At 59.3% G+C, this 15,957-nt stretch overlaps 1 protein-coding gene and 1 long non-coding RNA gene across 2 annotated transcripts; both read right to left on the bottom strand.

The window, feature by feature from the left end:
* Window positions 1-1,317: 1,317 nt before the first annotated feature.
* Window positions 1,318-5,914, bottom strand: LOC135320382 (testis-specific Y-encoded protein 1-like). The gene is made up of 7 exons (XM_064483465.1): window positions 5,829-5,914; window positions 4,263-5,160; window positions 2,956-3,046; window positions 2,670-2,768; window positions 2,409-2,554; window positions 2,237-2,303; window positions 1,318-1,631 (listed from the first exon to the last, which is right to left on the bottom strand). Exons 1-7 carry the CDS (start codon window positions 5,912-5,914, stop codon window positions 1,453-1,455), a joined length of 1,566 nt encoding a protein of 521 aa, XP_064339535.1. The 3' UTR covers window positions 1,318-1,452.
* A 4,429-nt stretch (window positions 5,915-10,343) lies between these two features.
* Window positions 10,344-11,637, bottom strand: LOC135320399 (uncharacterized). The gene is made up of 3 exons (XR_010379562.1): window positions 11,435-11,637; window positions 11,263-11,329; window positions 10,344-10,557 (listed from the first exon to the last, which is right to left on the bottom strand). It is a non-coding gene; the product is annotated as an uncharacterized LOC135320399 (long non-coding RNA).
* Between the last annotated feature and the right edge of the window lie 4,320 nt (window positions 11,638-15,957).

The raw sequence follows: 15,957 nt of genomic DNA, 5'->3' as shown, positions 1-15,957 counted from the left end.
CTGAACGGAGTGTGGGGTCCTGGGTGGGATTCTCGGACAGGAAAAGGACGTGTGGGTTTGCATGAAGGCTGTAGTTAACTGTATTGTGTCCACGTTGATTTCTTGTTTTAATCATTGCTGTGTTTATTTAAAATGTTAACATACCAAGAAGCTAGATGAAGGCGATATGGGAACTTTCTACTATTTCTGCAACTTTTTCTAAGACCAAGCTTGTTTTTACAGAGATTTTTTTTTAGGGAATTATTATACATATTTTATGTTATTAAAAAATGTTTTGGTCAGCATTCCACAACTTTTTGCAGTCATATTACTTTGTAAAGAGCGTGCATTAAAATGTATCTTCATGTGAAAATATAAACTGAGACCCTATTTAGATTCAACAAAATGTCAAGATAGAGCTGGATTTGTGTTGGAATTCTGAACATTTACAAGTTTTTTTTAGGAAGTTCATTTTGTTGTCATCCTCTCCTTGGAAGAAAACCTGCCTGTGATCAAAACACAGCATCTTTTTGATGCATTTGAATTGTTAGTTTTTTTTTTTTTTTTTTTGCCTTTCCAACAGTGGGGACTGGGCTCCTGTCTACCAGTTCCACTCCTCCCCAAGACCCCGGAGCCTGAAAGCCACCAATCTCGCTGCTGCCCCAGCCCCTGGAGGCGCCGGTCTTTTCCGTTCTCGCCCAGCTCCCGCCCGCAAACAGCCCGGCACCCTTGCCCGCCTGCTCCCCTGCTCTCTCACCCGCACAGCCTCACGCGCCGGCACGGGGCCACAGCCGCAGCTCACGCCCGCCTTTCCCTCACACTTGCTTGGAGCCCTGCACCGCCCCACCCAGCCAGGGCTGAGCGGGGTCATGCCCGGAAGGATTCCACACTCACAGCCTGCCTCCTGGGGCGCCTGGGGGTGAACAGGGACCCTCGGCTTAAGAAGTCGCCCGTCTGGCGTGGGGCCGACGTGTGGCGCACACCCCAGACGGAGGGGGCTGCGTGAGGCTCCGCGAGCAGGGTGAACGCTGAACCCAAGCCACAGCGGGCCCCGAGGCCCCTGCCCGCCAGCACCGGTCCCCGTCTCCTTCCCCGGCCCGCGCAACAGGTCCCCTGCGCGCCAGCTTGTCTCTTTCGTTGCCTCCTGCTCCCAGACCCTGCCCTGTTCGGAGGCAACCTGGCCTCCCCGGAGCAGCAGCCGAGGCCTGCCCTTCCCACGTCCTCCACTCCCACAGGCCCGCCTCTCTGCCACACACGGGCAGCCCCTTCAAAAGCCCCACCGGACTGGGCCGGAACATCACCACTCGGCGACCCCCGGACAATCACACAGCACGGGAGCAAGACAGGAGCACTCGTTAGCCTGTTGACGTCTCTCTCGGCCTCATTCCGGGTACGTGCTGCCCACCCTCTGCAACCTCCACTGGCGATCCTTTCCTCGCTCCTCTCCGGTGCCCCAGACCCCGGCCGCCGGTCTCACGCGCGTCTGCACACGCCTCCGGGCTCTCGTTCTACTCGGCCGAACTCTCCTGCTCCGTCGCCTTCACCGCTGGCTCTGCAGGACCACCGACGCATGAGGAAGCCTGCTCGCGGGCACGCGGGCACAGACCGACACGGACACGCACGGGAACAACCCAAGGTGCAGCTGAAGCGGCCTGTGTCCAACAGACAACCAGAGAGATGGCGCGCAACAGGCGGCACGCCCCGCCCTTTCTCCCCGGGCGCCTCCCCAGTGGCCTCCAGACAGCCTGCGGCCCTTTCCAGGACCGTCCGGGTGGAGCCGGGTCTCTGAGCGATGCGCCTGGACATTCAGGGAAGACTTGGGGAACCAGCCCAGGAGAGGGACGGGACGCGACCCGGGAGCCCACCTCCTCAGCATCTGGAGGCCTTGGCCAGGCGGCCGGGGGCGGACGCAGGGGCCCAGCTGATCCCAAGCGCGGAGGCAGTCGGACCAGGCTCCAGGGAGGGCCGAAGCCAGGGTGTGCCGACGCACACGAGGGTGCCTGAGGAGGCCCGCTCCTTTCGCGGACACCCCTGGGACGTTCAGCGAAAGCCGAAAGCTTCGGTGCTCTGCGCGTGCGCCTGGGTCCTCCGGGCCCCTGGCTCACCCTCGCGCCCGCTCCCTGGGCGGCCTGGGGTCGCCCCGCTCCCAGGCTTGTCTCAGCCTGCCTCACCCCGATTGGGAAAGGGTCCTGGAAACACCCTTCGCCAACACCCCCTGCCCCGGGGCTCCTCAGGGACGTGCCCCCCTCCCAGTTACCTCTCCCGGCGCCTTGCTCCCTCGGGTAGTAGCGCAGGGGGTTGGGCCACAGGTCCTCGCGGATGATCTGGCGGAGGGAACGGGCAGGTCGGGACAGGGCCCACGCCCCTTCCCCGAGCTGCTGGCCACCGCCAACGTCGCCATTTCCGACCAGGCCCCGGGGGACCCCCACCTCAGCAATCCTGTCAGACCCGGGGCAATCGTGGCCTGACAACCAGTTGAGGAAGTTAAGGCTGACGGCGTCCTGCCTGCGGCTGGGGGCTCCCCGTTCGTAATCCCAGAACCACTGCACTGGAGTGGAACTATACGCCCTGTAGCCTAGAGGAAGAGCGGGGCATACGGGGAGGGATCCCGCTGGCCCAGCATCCAAGGCCTCCCGGGCACACACCGCCCCGCCCCGCCGCCTTCCCCCATCCCGGGACAGCCCGCCTACCTGCGAAGCTAAGGTGATACTCCTTAAGGATCACTTGGTTGCAGAAGTAGGGGTTGCTCCGGAAGAAGAACATCAACCTGCAGCGGTACTTGGGGCGGCCCAGTCCTGCGCCTGCCACGCCCAACAGCAGGAGAAGAGTGACGGCTCGTCCCGGTCACCTGAGCTGGCCTGCCCGGCAGGGATGAACCACTTCCCCTTCCGCTCTCCCGCTGCTCGCACCCGGCCCTCGGGGACACCCGGCCCCCTCCTCCCCGCATCCCCCCACCCCACCACCGTGGCCTCCGTCTGCCCGGCCTGACCTCCAAGGTGATCATGTAGCTCAGCACATCTTCGTCTTGGTCACTGATCAAGGCCGACAGCTGGGGGTGACTCACAATCTTCAGTAGGTCAAGGAGCCTTCACATGCTACGGCTGGAAGAGCCACAGCCAACATAGCCAGGCTGGGGCCAGAGGAAGAGACCGGACGGGCGATCTGCCAGGACTCCGGGCGCGCACTGCTGCCCACCCCCCCCTCGCCCCGCCCCGCCGACCTCCTCGGGCCCTGCCCTGCCGTCTCACAGGCGCGTGGCGGCGGGGTTCCGGCCTTCCCGTGCATCTTGGGCCGTCGACACCCCCTCGGGGAGGGCCTGTTCCCCGACCGTCCCCGACCTGTGGCTGGCCTGTGTGTGCTGGCTGCAGGCTCGTCACCGCTCGCGGAGTCGGGATGTGCTCTGCCCCCGTGGACCCACACGTCCTCTGAGTAGGGGGCGGGCCACGGGTGCTGAAAGGAAGCCCCGGGCCTTCAAGCCGCCCTCCGGGGTGAGAGGAGTCTGTCTGCGTGGCTAGGGCTGCAGCTCCGGGGGACTCACAGGGTGCAACGGGGAGGGCACGTGCTTCTGCCTGCACGAGAAGGGCCGGTGGAGGCCAGGCTGGGAGCCCACCCGAGGGCGTGTCTGGGGTCCCGTAGTCTTGCCCGGGACGGGGGCCTCTTGCAGCTCACACCTGGCCGCGGACGACCTGCTGCTTCGGCAGGGACGTGGCGGCAACAAGTCCACAGCCTCTGGCTGACTGGGATGGGTCCTGGCACGCCCACCGGTCTCCTGGGATTTCCCCGGGAGACTGCACGCTTCCACTCTCTGCTCTGTGGGGAGGGTGCTGGGGGCTCTGCACGCGCTGTTCACTGTTGCCATGCGCTCCTTGACCCCAGGAAGGCTTCCCCTGCAGGCCCCAGGCCAGAAGGATCCACCCAAAGTTGGCGCTCCCACGCCTGCACGTTTGGCCTTTGGCCCTCAGCGCCCTCATGCTGTGCCCTTGCAGGCCTCCATGCCTCCACTCTCAGCCCTCTTCCCTTGGCCTTGGCGCCCGCCTTCCTCCCTTCCTCCTGCCCCTGGTTCCGCCGCTCCCGGTCCTCCTCTTCCTTCTCCTCCTGCTTCCCCTCCCCACCCTGCCCTTTGCCGCCCCCAGACCCCGACCCCGACCCCGACCCCGACCCCGGGCCCAGCCCGTTGCCGCCTGCCCTCCTCCTCCCCCTCCCCTGGCCCAACCTCCTTCTCGCCCTGTTCCCCCTCCTGCCCTCCGGCAGCAGCCAACCCCAAGGAGCAGCAGCAAGGATACAGCTTTGGCCCAGAAGCCGGGGATGTCCTGGATGATGGCTCTTCTTCGATCCAAACGAGGCTCCCGCCTCCGACGGACCCTGCGCTTGAGCCGCAAGTAGGCCCTGTTGGCTTGGGCGTTCACAGCGCTCAGCTCTAACTGAAGGGCCCCCAGGGCCTCCAGCGGGCTCAGGGAGGTCGGGGGTCCGCGCCCTGGCTCTGCGCGCCCCTGCTTCCAGGGCTTCTCTTCCCGCTCCTTGGCCTGCACCTCCTCCTCCTCCTGCGACTCCTGCTCCTCCTGCTCCTCCGCCACCACCTCCACCACAGCCTCCATGATGTCGTCCACCAGCAGCACCAAGGCCTCCCCCATGCCCACAACCTCCGCCTCCATCGATGCAGCTGCTGCCGCCGCCGCCGCCGCCGCCTCAGCCGCCGCCGACGCTCCCTGCCGCACGGCCTCCACCCTGAGGCTGCTGGCCTCCTCGCACCTGCCACCCGCTAGTGCCTGCTCTGTTCCCAGCCCTGCCATGGCAGCGGGACGCCCGCGGGCCCCTGCCTCCTGAAGACCCCCTCCCACAGCTAAGGCCACCCAGGATTCCTGGGGAGGCCCGCCTTCCCCGGGCCCCCGCCTCACTGGCCGTGTGGCCCTGGCCCTGAGCTGCGAGCCGCAGCTGCCAAGGCCCAGGAGCAAGGAGCGGGAGGTGGAGGCGCAGCACGTGGCCGGAGGAGCCGGCCGAGCGGCCGAGGTCCCCGCGCGTCGGCGCTGGCGCCGGCGCTTGGGTCTTCCAGGGGTCGGGGTCACTGTCACTCGGCCCCGGCGGCCTGCTGCGCGGCTCCCGGGCAGCTGGGGCGCATGCGCATGGCCTCGTGCCCGCCCACCGCCCCCGCCCCGCCTCCCGCAGGCCCGTGGGAATTTGGAGCTTGGCGGGAAGGAGGCCCGAGTCAAGTCGGGCCCAGGCCTCTCGCCCCACCTCCCGACCAGTCGGGGAGCGGCCAGTGGGCGTCACCCTGCAAGGCCCCGCCCCCCCGGCAGGGAACCCGGCCCGCCGCCTGGCCTCCGCAGCCCCAGCGTTCAGCCCAGCTCCCTGCCCAGCCTCCAGGGGGCAGCTGGGCCGCGCGCTGCCTCCAGGGAGGCCTCTGGCCTTGCATCTCTCTGGCACTGCCCGGCGGCCCGCTGACACCTCTTCGGGTTCTGTCACCTCCCACCACGTGCCCCCCACCCTCCCCAGCCCCGACCACCTGTCACTCCAGTTTCACGCAGCCACTTCACCCCCTGGGAACTCTGCTGAGCTCCAGAGGGAAAGACAGCCTGGGTACTTTGCTTCCAGCCAGTGTCTGTCAGAGGTGAACTGCTGGGCTCAGGACGAGAAAAGCCATGCAGCAGAGTGCTCTCTCTTTGTCTCGCTCTCTCTCCCTGTCTCCCCCTTGCTGTGACTCTCCGTGTCTCTGTGTGTCTCTGCGCCTCTCTGCGTGTGCGCGTGTGTGTGCGTGTGAGTGTCTCCCCTTCCGCTCCCTCCCTCCCTCCCTCGCCCCCTCCCCTCCCGTTCCCGGGATCTCTGTTAGCTCCCACAGACACATAAAGTCTTACAGAAAGCTACGCTGCCCGGAAATAGAAGACCTCTCCGCCCGGGCCAGCGGAACCCCACAGTCTGGACGTGGGCGTGTCCACACCATTGCACGACGCCCTTCCTGTGCTAGAGCGGCCAGGCCGTGCCTTTCTCCCAGCCAGCAAAGGTGACCGGCATCCGTCGCCGCCGGGATCGCCCGACACCGCGCAAGACGCAGCCCTGGCCAGCCTGTGCAGAGAGAGACAGGCAGAGGGACGACACGGTTTGCCGGCACGCTGGACCCCCCACCTCCCCCCGAACGGTGGTGTTTGGCAGCCCAGACAGTAAGGTGTTCAGGACGCCACCCGGGTCGGCGGCCACCGCACGGCACGCCTTCAGCGCCGCAGACGGAAGGAAGTGACTTCTGCCCGCAGTGTGAACGCCCTTGGAGGTGGTTCCGCTCTCGCCCAGCCTCCAGATGAGCACCCGTCCCAGCCTTCGCCTACACTGCAGCCTTTCTCGCCGACAAAGCCAGTGTGTGCCAGTTGCTAAGGCAGCGCTGCTGGTCGGCCTCCCGAACCTTACCAAACAAGCAAGGCAAGGTGTTTCCTGCCGGCCTGCTCCGAGGGAGGACAGGACGCGTGTGCCGCCGCCAAGGAGCTCAAGGTTTAAAGGCGGTTGTCGCTCTGGGGGCGGGGGCGGGGGCGGGGGCGGGGGGCCCTGGTCTTCCGCACGCGGCAAGCAATCTGCCCTATCCTATTTCCTGCGTCCTTCGCACCTTCCCTGTCTCTCCAGAAAGCACGGGACTTCCCCACTGCCTCTTCTGGCAGCCCGGTGATTCCAGCTGGCCCAGAGTTGACGTCCTTTTCGAAAGCCTGTCACGTTTTCAGGGTCCGTGCACGCACGCCTGCCTTCGAGCCCCACTCTCAGGCCTCCTCACCAGACGCACACGCACGAGCGGAGGCACGCCTGCACGCGTGCAGACCTATACGTCTACACGGTGCCCGCCGTCTGTGTTTCCAGGGGAAAGGATTTTTACCTGCGCCCCTCTCGCCCCGCTCCCGCAGCCCGTCGTGAGAGTCCTTGTTCTCGCTTCTGATACCGCTGCCTTCCGCCCTCCTGGGTTGGCTTCTCTCCCGTCTGCCTTCGACTGCCTGACGGCGGGAAGCACACAGGCACGACGCCATTTCCCTTGGTCCTCTCCGACAAAGCGGAGAGGAATCTCGAGCTGACTGGGGCCTAGCCGTCTTGGAGCTCACCCGTCCCTTCCTGCCGATGTCCTGGGCGCCCCAGTGCCCCCAGCGAGCTTCCCAGCGAGATGCTCGTGCCCTCCACGGCTCTGCACGAGCACGTGTCTGCCCTGAACTGCCTTCCTGTTGCCTCTCACACGGCCTTCGGAGGCCCCTGGCAGCCAGGGCTCTTTGCAAGAGCCGTCTTGCTGTAGCACGAGAAGGCCAGGTGTAAGCTTTCTTGCCGACGCGTCCCACACAAGGTCCTTAAGAACGTGGGGATCACCGCCTGTCTGAAGGAAGAAGCCAGTGAAGCCGACGAGGGAAAGGTCAGGTGGCCACCCTTCCCGTCCTGCCGTCTGCCGCAGAGCCTGCCGCGACACACCCGGGTAGGCGCGCCCGCGCGCCCGCTCACGCGCAGAGCCACCTGGGGAACCTTGCAGGCCCCGGGGACCACAGTTCACGCCTCCCTCGGGCAGAAGGCAGCATGCCGTTTCGTGTGCCCGGAGCCCTGGCTACCACTCAGGGGCCTCAGGGGCTTCCTAAATGACAGGGCTACCGTTCGGCCTCTCTGGATCCTTCTTCGCTGGCCACGCCCACGGCTCAGGTCTCCCTCGTGGCCTACACGTCCCTCAGGCCACACGCTCCAGGTCAGGGGTGGGCCAGGCCACGTCCAAGGGGCCGACTTAAGACGGGCGGTGACCCGTCGGCGCCCCCTGGCCCAGACCTCCCGCGGGTCGCCTGTGACAAGAGCGGAGGACGCGCCGCAGCATCACAGGCCAGACACGTGCAAGGCGCCAGCCGCACACGGACGTGCGTGCATGTGAGGCGTGAGGGAGGGCAGGGAGCCGGGGCATCTGACAGGGGGGCTCCCGGCCAGAGTCAGACGAACAGACACAGACGCACCCGCGGCAAGGGGGGAGCAAGACAGGCAAGGCCCACCCAGAAACTGCCCTTCCACGGAGGACACCGGCAAGCCCCTGGCCGACGTCCGTACGCGCCACCCGTCCTGCGACAGTCGGAGCCTGCCCGTGCGCACTTCCATCGATGAGGGAGACCCGCGCCGGACAAGTCGTCGCGCCTGGGGCTGCCCGGGTGAAATGCCCCAGCAGGCTTGGCCGGGTCCCACGTCCGTCTGAGCTTTGTCCGAGCCCCAGGCAGAACCCCACTTAAGCCGCGTCGCGTCCTCCGGGTTGGACCGCAAGGCCCGGCCAAGGCACCCGAGCCTACGGGGGCCGGCCGCCTGTAAGCCTTCCTCCCCTACCCGTCGCAGGCTCGACACGTTCCCCGCCTCCACTGCAGGGCAGGCCGGACCCGACCCCAGCCGTGGCGCCTACGGGCGCTTGGGGCGGCAAAGGTGGGGCGAGCCTTGTGAGAACACCGCCCAGTCGTTCCTCGAGTCTTTCCCCTTTGGCAGGTCCTTCCCAAGAGCCCTGGCCAGGCCTAGAGGCCTGAGGGGCCGCGGCCCTGCGGGGCGCCCACCACGGCCGCCTCAGCCCACCCGCTGGGCCCCAGCCGCAGGGTCCCTGCAACGCAGCTGCCCTCGTGCCTCCCGAGCAGGGGAACCTAGGCACTGACCTGGGGGAGGGGCGGGGGCAGCAGCAGCCCGAGCGGGACAAGAGGCGACCTCTGCCACCCTACGACTGTACACGGAGGCTCTCCGGCCTTCGGGTCCCCAAACCCGACAGGCCGCAGCTGGCAGCGGGTGGCCGGTGCCGCTGGGAGGCCAGGGAGGGCTGGGATCCATGAACCTCCCACCGCAACCCTCCACGACCGTGAAACGTTCTGCTGGGGCAGTCGGTCAAGCACACCCCCAAAGTGCGGCAAAGCAGGGGCGCTGTGGGGTGTCGTCGGGGACAGAGGTGCTCACCACGCGGCCAGACTGCAGGGGACCGGGAGGGAGAGAGGGGGCACGCGCCGCTCTCTCCCGGGCCGGGCTACCGCGGAGACGGTGCCTAGCTTTGTTCGAGGACCTCAGGTGTCTCCGGAAAGCGGCTGTCCCCTCGGGAAGGGCCCCGCCGGGTGCTGGCCACCGACTGCCCTCCCCATCCCGTCCCGCCCCGTCCCGCCCCCCACCCCAGCCCTGCCCACTCGCCCCCCGCCACCCCCCCAACAGCGCCCCACCGCCTGCCGCCATCCCTCCCAGAGGCCCCTTGCCCAAGATCTGTCTGCCCCAGGACTGTCCCCTTCCGGTGGCCTGGAGCCCAGGCAGCTCGGGGCTGTGTGTTGGAGGGACGTGTGGGTGGCAGTTCCCTGACCAGGACAGAGCCGCAGGGACTGTGTCCCGAGGAGAAGCGTGAGTTACTCTGAACGTTCGGGCCCCTTAGCTAGCCAGCGCAGACTCGGGTAGAAGCTTTCGGCCTACGTGTCACACAGCCTGAAGAGCGGCATAGCCCGCCGCGGCGCACCGCCAGCGTGGGAGAGAGGGGAGGCGGCTCACTGCCGGTCTGGGGCGGCGCGGGCCCTGCGGCCCCGCCCCCTGACCTTCGCCCCTCGGACTGTTGCGCCCCACGAGGAGACCCCAGGGAAAGGAAGGCGCTCACGCCCCGGGAGGCCTTTCCAGCAGGGGGAAGGGGCTCCTGTCTGCCAGTTCCTCCCCTCCCCAAGACCCCGGAGCCTGAAAGCCAGCAATCTCGCTGCTGCCCCAGCCCCCGGAGGCGCCGGTCTTTTCCGCTCCCGCCCAGCCCCGCCCGCAAACAGCCCGGCACCCTTGCCCGCCTGCTCGCCTGCTCCCCTGCTCCCTCACCCGCACAGCCTCACGCGCCGGCACGGGGCCACAGCCGCAGCTCACGCCCGCCTTTCCCTCACACTTGCTTGGAGCCCTGCACCGCCCCACCCAGCCAGGGCTGAGCGGGGTCATGCCCGGAAGGATTCCACACTCACAGCCTGCCTCCTGGGGCGCCTGGGGGCGAACAGGGACCCTCGGCTTAAGAAGTCGCCCGTCTGGCGTGGGGCCGACGTGTGGCGCACACCCCAGACGGAGGGGGCTGCGTGAGGCTCCGCGAGCAGGGTGAACGCTGAACCCAAGCCACAGCGGGCCCCGAGGCCCCTGCCCGCCAGCACCGGTCCCCGTCTCCTTCCCCGGCCCGCGCAACAGGTCCCCAGCGCGCCAGCTTGTCTCTTTCGTTGCCTCCTGCTCCCAGACCCTGCCCTGTTCGGAGGCAACCTGGCCTCCCCGGAGCAGCAGCCGAGGCCTGCCCTTCCCACGTCCTCCACTCCCACAGGCCCGCCTCTCTGCCACACACGGGCAGCCCCTTCAAAAGCCCCACCGGACTGGGCCGGAACATCACCACTCGGCGACCCCCGGACAATCACACAGCACGGGAGCAAGACAGGAGCACTCGTTAGCCTGTTGACGTCTCTCTCGGCCTCATTCCGGGTACGTGCTGCCCACCCTCTGCAACCTCCACTGGCGATCCTTTCCTCGCTCCTCTCCGGTGCCCCAGACCCCGGCCGCCGGTCTCACGCGCGTCTGCACACGCCTCCGGGCTCTCGTTCTACTCGGCCGAACTCTCCTGCTCCGTCGCCTTCACCGCTGGCTCTGCAGGACCACCGACGCATGAGGAAGCCTGCTCGCGGGCACGCGGGCACAGACCGACACGGACACGCACGGGAACAACCCAAGGTGCAGCTGAAGCGGCCTGTGTCCAACAGACAACCAGAGAGATGGCGCGCAACAGGCGGCACGCCCCGCCCTTTCTCCCCGGGCGCCTCCCCAGTGGCCTCCAGACAGCCTGCGGCCCTTTCCAGGACCGTCCGGGTGGAGCCGGGTCTCTGAGCGATGCGCCTGGACATTCAGGGAAGACTTGGGGAACCAGCCCAGGAGAGGGACGGGACGCGACCCGGGAGCCCACCTCCTCAGCGTCTGGAGGCCTTGGCCAGGCGGCCGGGGGCGGACGCAGGGGCCCAGCTGATCCCAAGCGCGGAGGCAGTCGGACCAGGCCCCAGGGAGGGCCGAAGCCAGGGTGTGCCGACGCACACGAGGGTGCCTGAGGAGGCCCGCTCCTTTCGCGGACACCCCTGGGACGTTCCGCGAAAGCCGAAAGCTTCGGTGCTCTGCGCGTGCGCCTGGGTCCTCCGGGCCCCTGGCTCACCCTCGCGCCCGCTCCCTGGGCGGCCTGGGGTCGCCCCGCTCCCAGGCTTGTCTCAGCCTGCCTCACCCCGATTGGGAAAGGGTCCTGGAAACACCCTTCGCCAACACCCCCTGCCCCGGGGCTCCTCAGGGACGTGCCCCCCTCCCAGTTACCTCTCCCGGCGCCTTGCTCCCTCGGGTAGTAGCGCAGGGGGTTGGGCCACAGGTCCTCGCGGATGATCTGGCGGAGGGAACGGGCAGGTCGGGACAGGGCCCACGCCCCTTCCCCGAGCTGCTGGCCACCGCCGACGTCGCCATTTCCGACCAGGCCCCGAGGGACCCCCACCTCAGCAATCCTGTCAGACCCGGGGCAGTCGTGGCCTGACAACCAGTTGAGGAAGTTAAGGCTGACGGTGTCACTCACACTCACACACACACACACACACACACACACACACACACACACACACACACACACACACACACACACAGCTCTTCACACTTTTGCAAGATTGTGAAGCTCTCCTCATATCCATCCACACCTAGCTACTCGGCCTTACCTAAGTAGGTATCAGAAAGGCTGAGGATTCCTTTTTCTGAGGGAGTTCTTGGATGTTAGTTAAGTGTTTACAGCTTTCCAGCATATTTGCCTATTTCATACTTTGGCATGATAAGAAGTCATGAAGGTAGTTACATTTTTCTTCCTGAGAAACATGTAAAAGTTACTGGTGGAGACTGATGCTTAGAGGTAGATGGGAAGATAACTGAAATTTGAGAGGGTGGCCCTCACAGTGACTTATTTGAAGGTATCAGAGACAATGTGCTAGGAGATTGATTTCTGTGATAAAATATAAGGGAATAGGAGGCCAAGAAGTTCATAGCTATGCCATCTTGAGATTATTGAGGAAGGTGGAATATGTGGTTTTGATGTGAGGTCAAACAGGCTCATCATGTGTAGGCATTTTCCAGGCTACATATATATATGATAATGGAGTTTAATGAAAGTAGCTAGGTGAAACGAATGCTTGATAATACCTGTGACAGAACTATTATAGGGGTTACTTACTTCCCACTGTACTAGATCAATCAGCCACTTTCCATGGTCTCTTTTGATTTCCAATACCCCTCATAAGCTTGTCTTTTAAACTTTTGCATTTTATTTGTTATTATGTTTTCTAGAATGTTTCTAGTTATGGCAGGAGGAATTACTATGGTACAGGCAATATTTACTGGCAAGAGTTATTTGCATCAGTTGACATAAATGTCAAAGGGAGATGAAAGTCATAAAACAAAAGTGTGACTCCCAAGTTAGTACTCTCTTCCATTTATACAACTACAAAGGATCCCCAAAGAAAAAAAATCCCAAGAAATTCTTCATATAAGCTTATATGATCTTATAATTGAAATATGCTTAGGAGAACATTCTCCATATAGGTGAAGCCCAGCTCCAACTCTATTAAGTATGGTAAGAGTGTTGGAACAAGTCTGATAGAGCAAGTCCCTTCTACTCCCACCCATCCCAGTAGCATGTGCTGAATTTCTGAGAAGTGGTACTGGTGTTAGTCTAGTTTAGAATTTTAACACTTTAAGATTGTAAAAGCTAACTGAGGCCAGGGAACACACTGGTTTATTACATTTTGAAATATGTCCCCATGGCTTTCAGCCAGGTCTGAAGCAGATCCCAGTACCCCAAAAAGCTGGATCCTTGCTCTGAGTTCTCCCCTTCCTTCTACTCTTCATCTTCCTCCATCTTATCACCAATGTGTTACATTCTCTGTCCTTCACTCTGGAAAAGTTCTTTGTTCTTACAATCTTCATCTTATTCCTGCTCCATTAGAACATACCTGTCATTCATACTATGGACTGTCTGCTGTTTGAATACAAACTTTTGGGGAATGGAAATTCTAGGTTGCAGACAGGCCTGCACTGCAACTTCTTGATTCATTTCCAAAGATGGAAACTGCAATGTGTTGTGGTTATACTCAGTGTTGTGAGAGATGTAAATCCTATCCACTGGGTCATTTGGGAGATGGACATTGTCTCTCTGAAACTGGCATGAAAGTCTTTTATATGGCTTCACTTTGGGTGTACCTCTTGTCCACAATGCCTTGCACCTTGTAATGTTGGCTTCAAACTTTCTCAGGTGATCCTGCCTATGACCTGATCTGTTTGAGTACAGATATCATCTGTTGGGTTTCGCTAAGTTGGAAGGTCGAGAGGTCTTGCTGTCACAATTTCTCAGATTGGCAGAGGGCTTAAAGTCTGCAGTGTTGATCAAGACTTGAGATGAGTCCCTGGCTTGGCTGTGGGTGTTAACTGTGAGTTTGATTCAGGCTGTGCTTTTACTGGTCATGAGGGCCTTTTGGGGGTTGAGGGCTGTGTACATCTCCATAGTTGGAGCCCTTCAGTTTGCACTGGACTGTATCCCCATTTTTATTCAGACATGAAGCTTGCAGTTGCAATTCTGGTTTCTCAGGAAGTCAGGCTGAGAATCATAATGATGAGAATGGCGGCCACAGACTACAAATTCTGCCATAGAGGAGGTGACACTGACATGATTGGCAAATTGTCTGGGTGAAATGCCCAGTGGCTCCAACAGTTTGGGAGGGCTTGTGATCTTCTAGGCTGCCTCATGGCTACTCCAGCCTAATGTCTTGGTTAGGGAAGGTTTAGGGAGGATTGGCACCATGACATCATAACTTTGTGACTTCATTAAAGCAGTCAGCAGCAATCCTCTTGTCACTGCCCTTTGCCCCCTAGAGATTTAGGAAGATACATATGGTAAGTACTAAAAGAGAGAACTTCAGCTTTTTTTATGAGTTCAGCCTGACTTATTGATGAGTTTATTTTCTTGACCCGCTTCCTGTGTAAAGACATAAAATTACATTTACTGTACTGTAATGCTTCTAAATGGGTCAACCTTGCCCCTGAAATGGGATGAAACTCTGGGAAAATTGAAGCTCTATAGAAAGAGTGAAGGCTCCTGGGGAGCTTTAGGAGTCTAAGGATTCTCAGCATGTGTAAGAGGATTCGTTATCAATTTCCGTCCCAATGAGATCTATGTAAGAAGCAGAGATTAAAAGCCTCTATTAAAGAGGAAGATGAGCTCTGTGTGGGAGTGTTGGTTTGCTTGGGTTGTCATAAAAAAGGACCACGTATTTTGTAACTTAAATAATAAACATTTGTTTTCTTACATTTCTGGAGACCAGTCAGTGACCAAAGGACTGGCAGATTTGTTTTCTTCTGAGGACTCTTTTTGACTGTGAGTGGCCATCTTCTGGGTCATGTCTGTGCACTGTCTATGTTCTAAGCCCCTGTTCTTATAAAACACCAGGCATATTGGATTAAGGCTCAGTCCAATTTCCTCACTTTAACTACCTCTTGAAATGCTGTATTGTCAAATAGGTCAGAATGAATTTATAATTTAGTCACATTTTGACTAAATATAAGGTAATGAGTGTCAGGCTTTCAATACAGGAATTTTGAGAGAATGCAGTTTATTCCATAACATTGATTTTTCTCCTTTATTCCACCTGAGGGTGCTATATCTGTGTCTATCTCCCAGAGTATATGCCATTAGTCAGGACTTCCCTACCCAGAAAGCAGCTGGTTAAGAAAGAGGGTTGTTTGGGACTAATATAGTCGAGCACAAAATTTCCTGCCAATCTAGATATCCTCTCCACAAAGACATAACAGGAAGAAAATATCTGTTATTGAATGAGTATTAAACATAATGTGATGCCCATCAGGAGCAAATGACTAAGCGGCTGCAAAGACAGAAAGATATATTTTATACATGCCTTCAAACACAATCTGTTACATACATGTCCTCAAAATAATAAGTGGTCTTCAAATAAGATATGGCAATAATAATTGTCACAGTTAGTCTGTCCTAAATTCACCTGGTAACTGCAATGTCTGTTTGTGTTTGCCAGTTGGCTTTATCTGTGGGAATAATAAACTTCTCATATATTGATGATAAAAAGTCATTCCAAAATTACTGAGACAGTCTCTTACTCCTAACAGAATTGGGGAGTCAGGTGACACCTTCCTTGATGATTACATTTCAGAAAGATGACTCCTTGAGAAAGACATTCTTGGGTTGCAAAGCTGTCAAGGAGCTTCTTTTGGTTTTTGAAAGTATTTGCATATCTCAAAAAGACATAAAGAATTCATAATTACAAGTTTTCTAAAGAATATAATTTGAAAGAAAAGGCAGAAAGGAGTAGTCTCCTTTTAGTACCCAGGATTTCTTATTTATTTAAAAAATTTTACATTTACCTCTACTATATACTTTTAAAAATTACACAGTAGTAACACTACATATTTATAATTAATTCATTACTGTTTTCATATTTCTCTGGGTGAGTTCCAGACATCAAAAGGCCATCATGTCCATAGTAAAATAAAGTAAGGCAATTATCAGCACTAAGATAGACTAACAGAAGTACTGAATATTTTTAAGTTTGTACATTTTTCTGGGAGTAGTAACTACCCACCCCCTGTAACTTTGTTAAGGTATGAGAGATATTTGACATTATGTTAAGTTTTATGTGCACAATGTGATGATTTCATACACATATTATTGTGAAATTATTATCACAATAAGGTTGGTTAACACATTCATCACTTCTACTAAATACAATTATTTGAAGCGAGAACATTTAAGATCTACTCTCTTAGCAACTATTAAGTATATTATACAGTCTTGTTAATTGTAATCACAATGTTATATATTAGATCCCCAGAGATTATTCATATTATAACTAAAAGATGGTAACTTTGACCAACATCATCATTTCTAGTATCAGTAGTGCCTGGTAACAACCATTCTACTTTCTGTTTCATTGTTCAACTTGATTAGACTCA

This window comes from Camelus dromedarius, chromosome Y, assembly GCF_036321535.1.
Source record: "Camelus dromedarius isolate mCamDro1 chromosome Y, mCamDro1.pat, whole genome shotgun sequence".
In the NCBI taxonomy this organism is placed as follows: domain Eukaryota; kingdom Metazoa; phylum Chordata; class Mammalia; order Artiodactyla; family Camelidae; genus Camelus; species Camelus dromedarius.
This window is presented reverse-complemented; position numbering and strand designations above follow the sequence as displayed.

What these genes read in the sequence shown, in the direction of transcription:
- LOC135320382 (XM_064483465.1), bottom strand. Translation starts at nt 5,914, where the DNA reads ATGGTGTGGACACGCCCACGTCCAGACTGTGGGGTTCCGCTGGCCCGG. An exon ending in CTTGGAGGTCAGGCCGGGCA is followed by an intron (nt 2,769 to 2,955) that starts GACGGAGGCCAC and finishes GCGCAGGACTGG; the next exon opens with GCCGCCCCAAGTACCGCTGC. An exon ending in GGAGCAAGGCGCCGGGAGAG is followed by an intron (nt 1,632 to 2,236) that starts GTAACTGGGAGG and finishes TGTTGGACACAG; the next exon opens with GCCGCTTCAGCTGCACCTTG.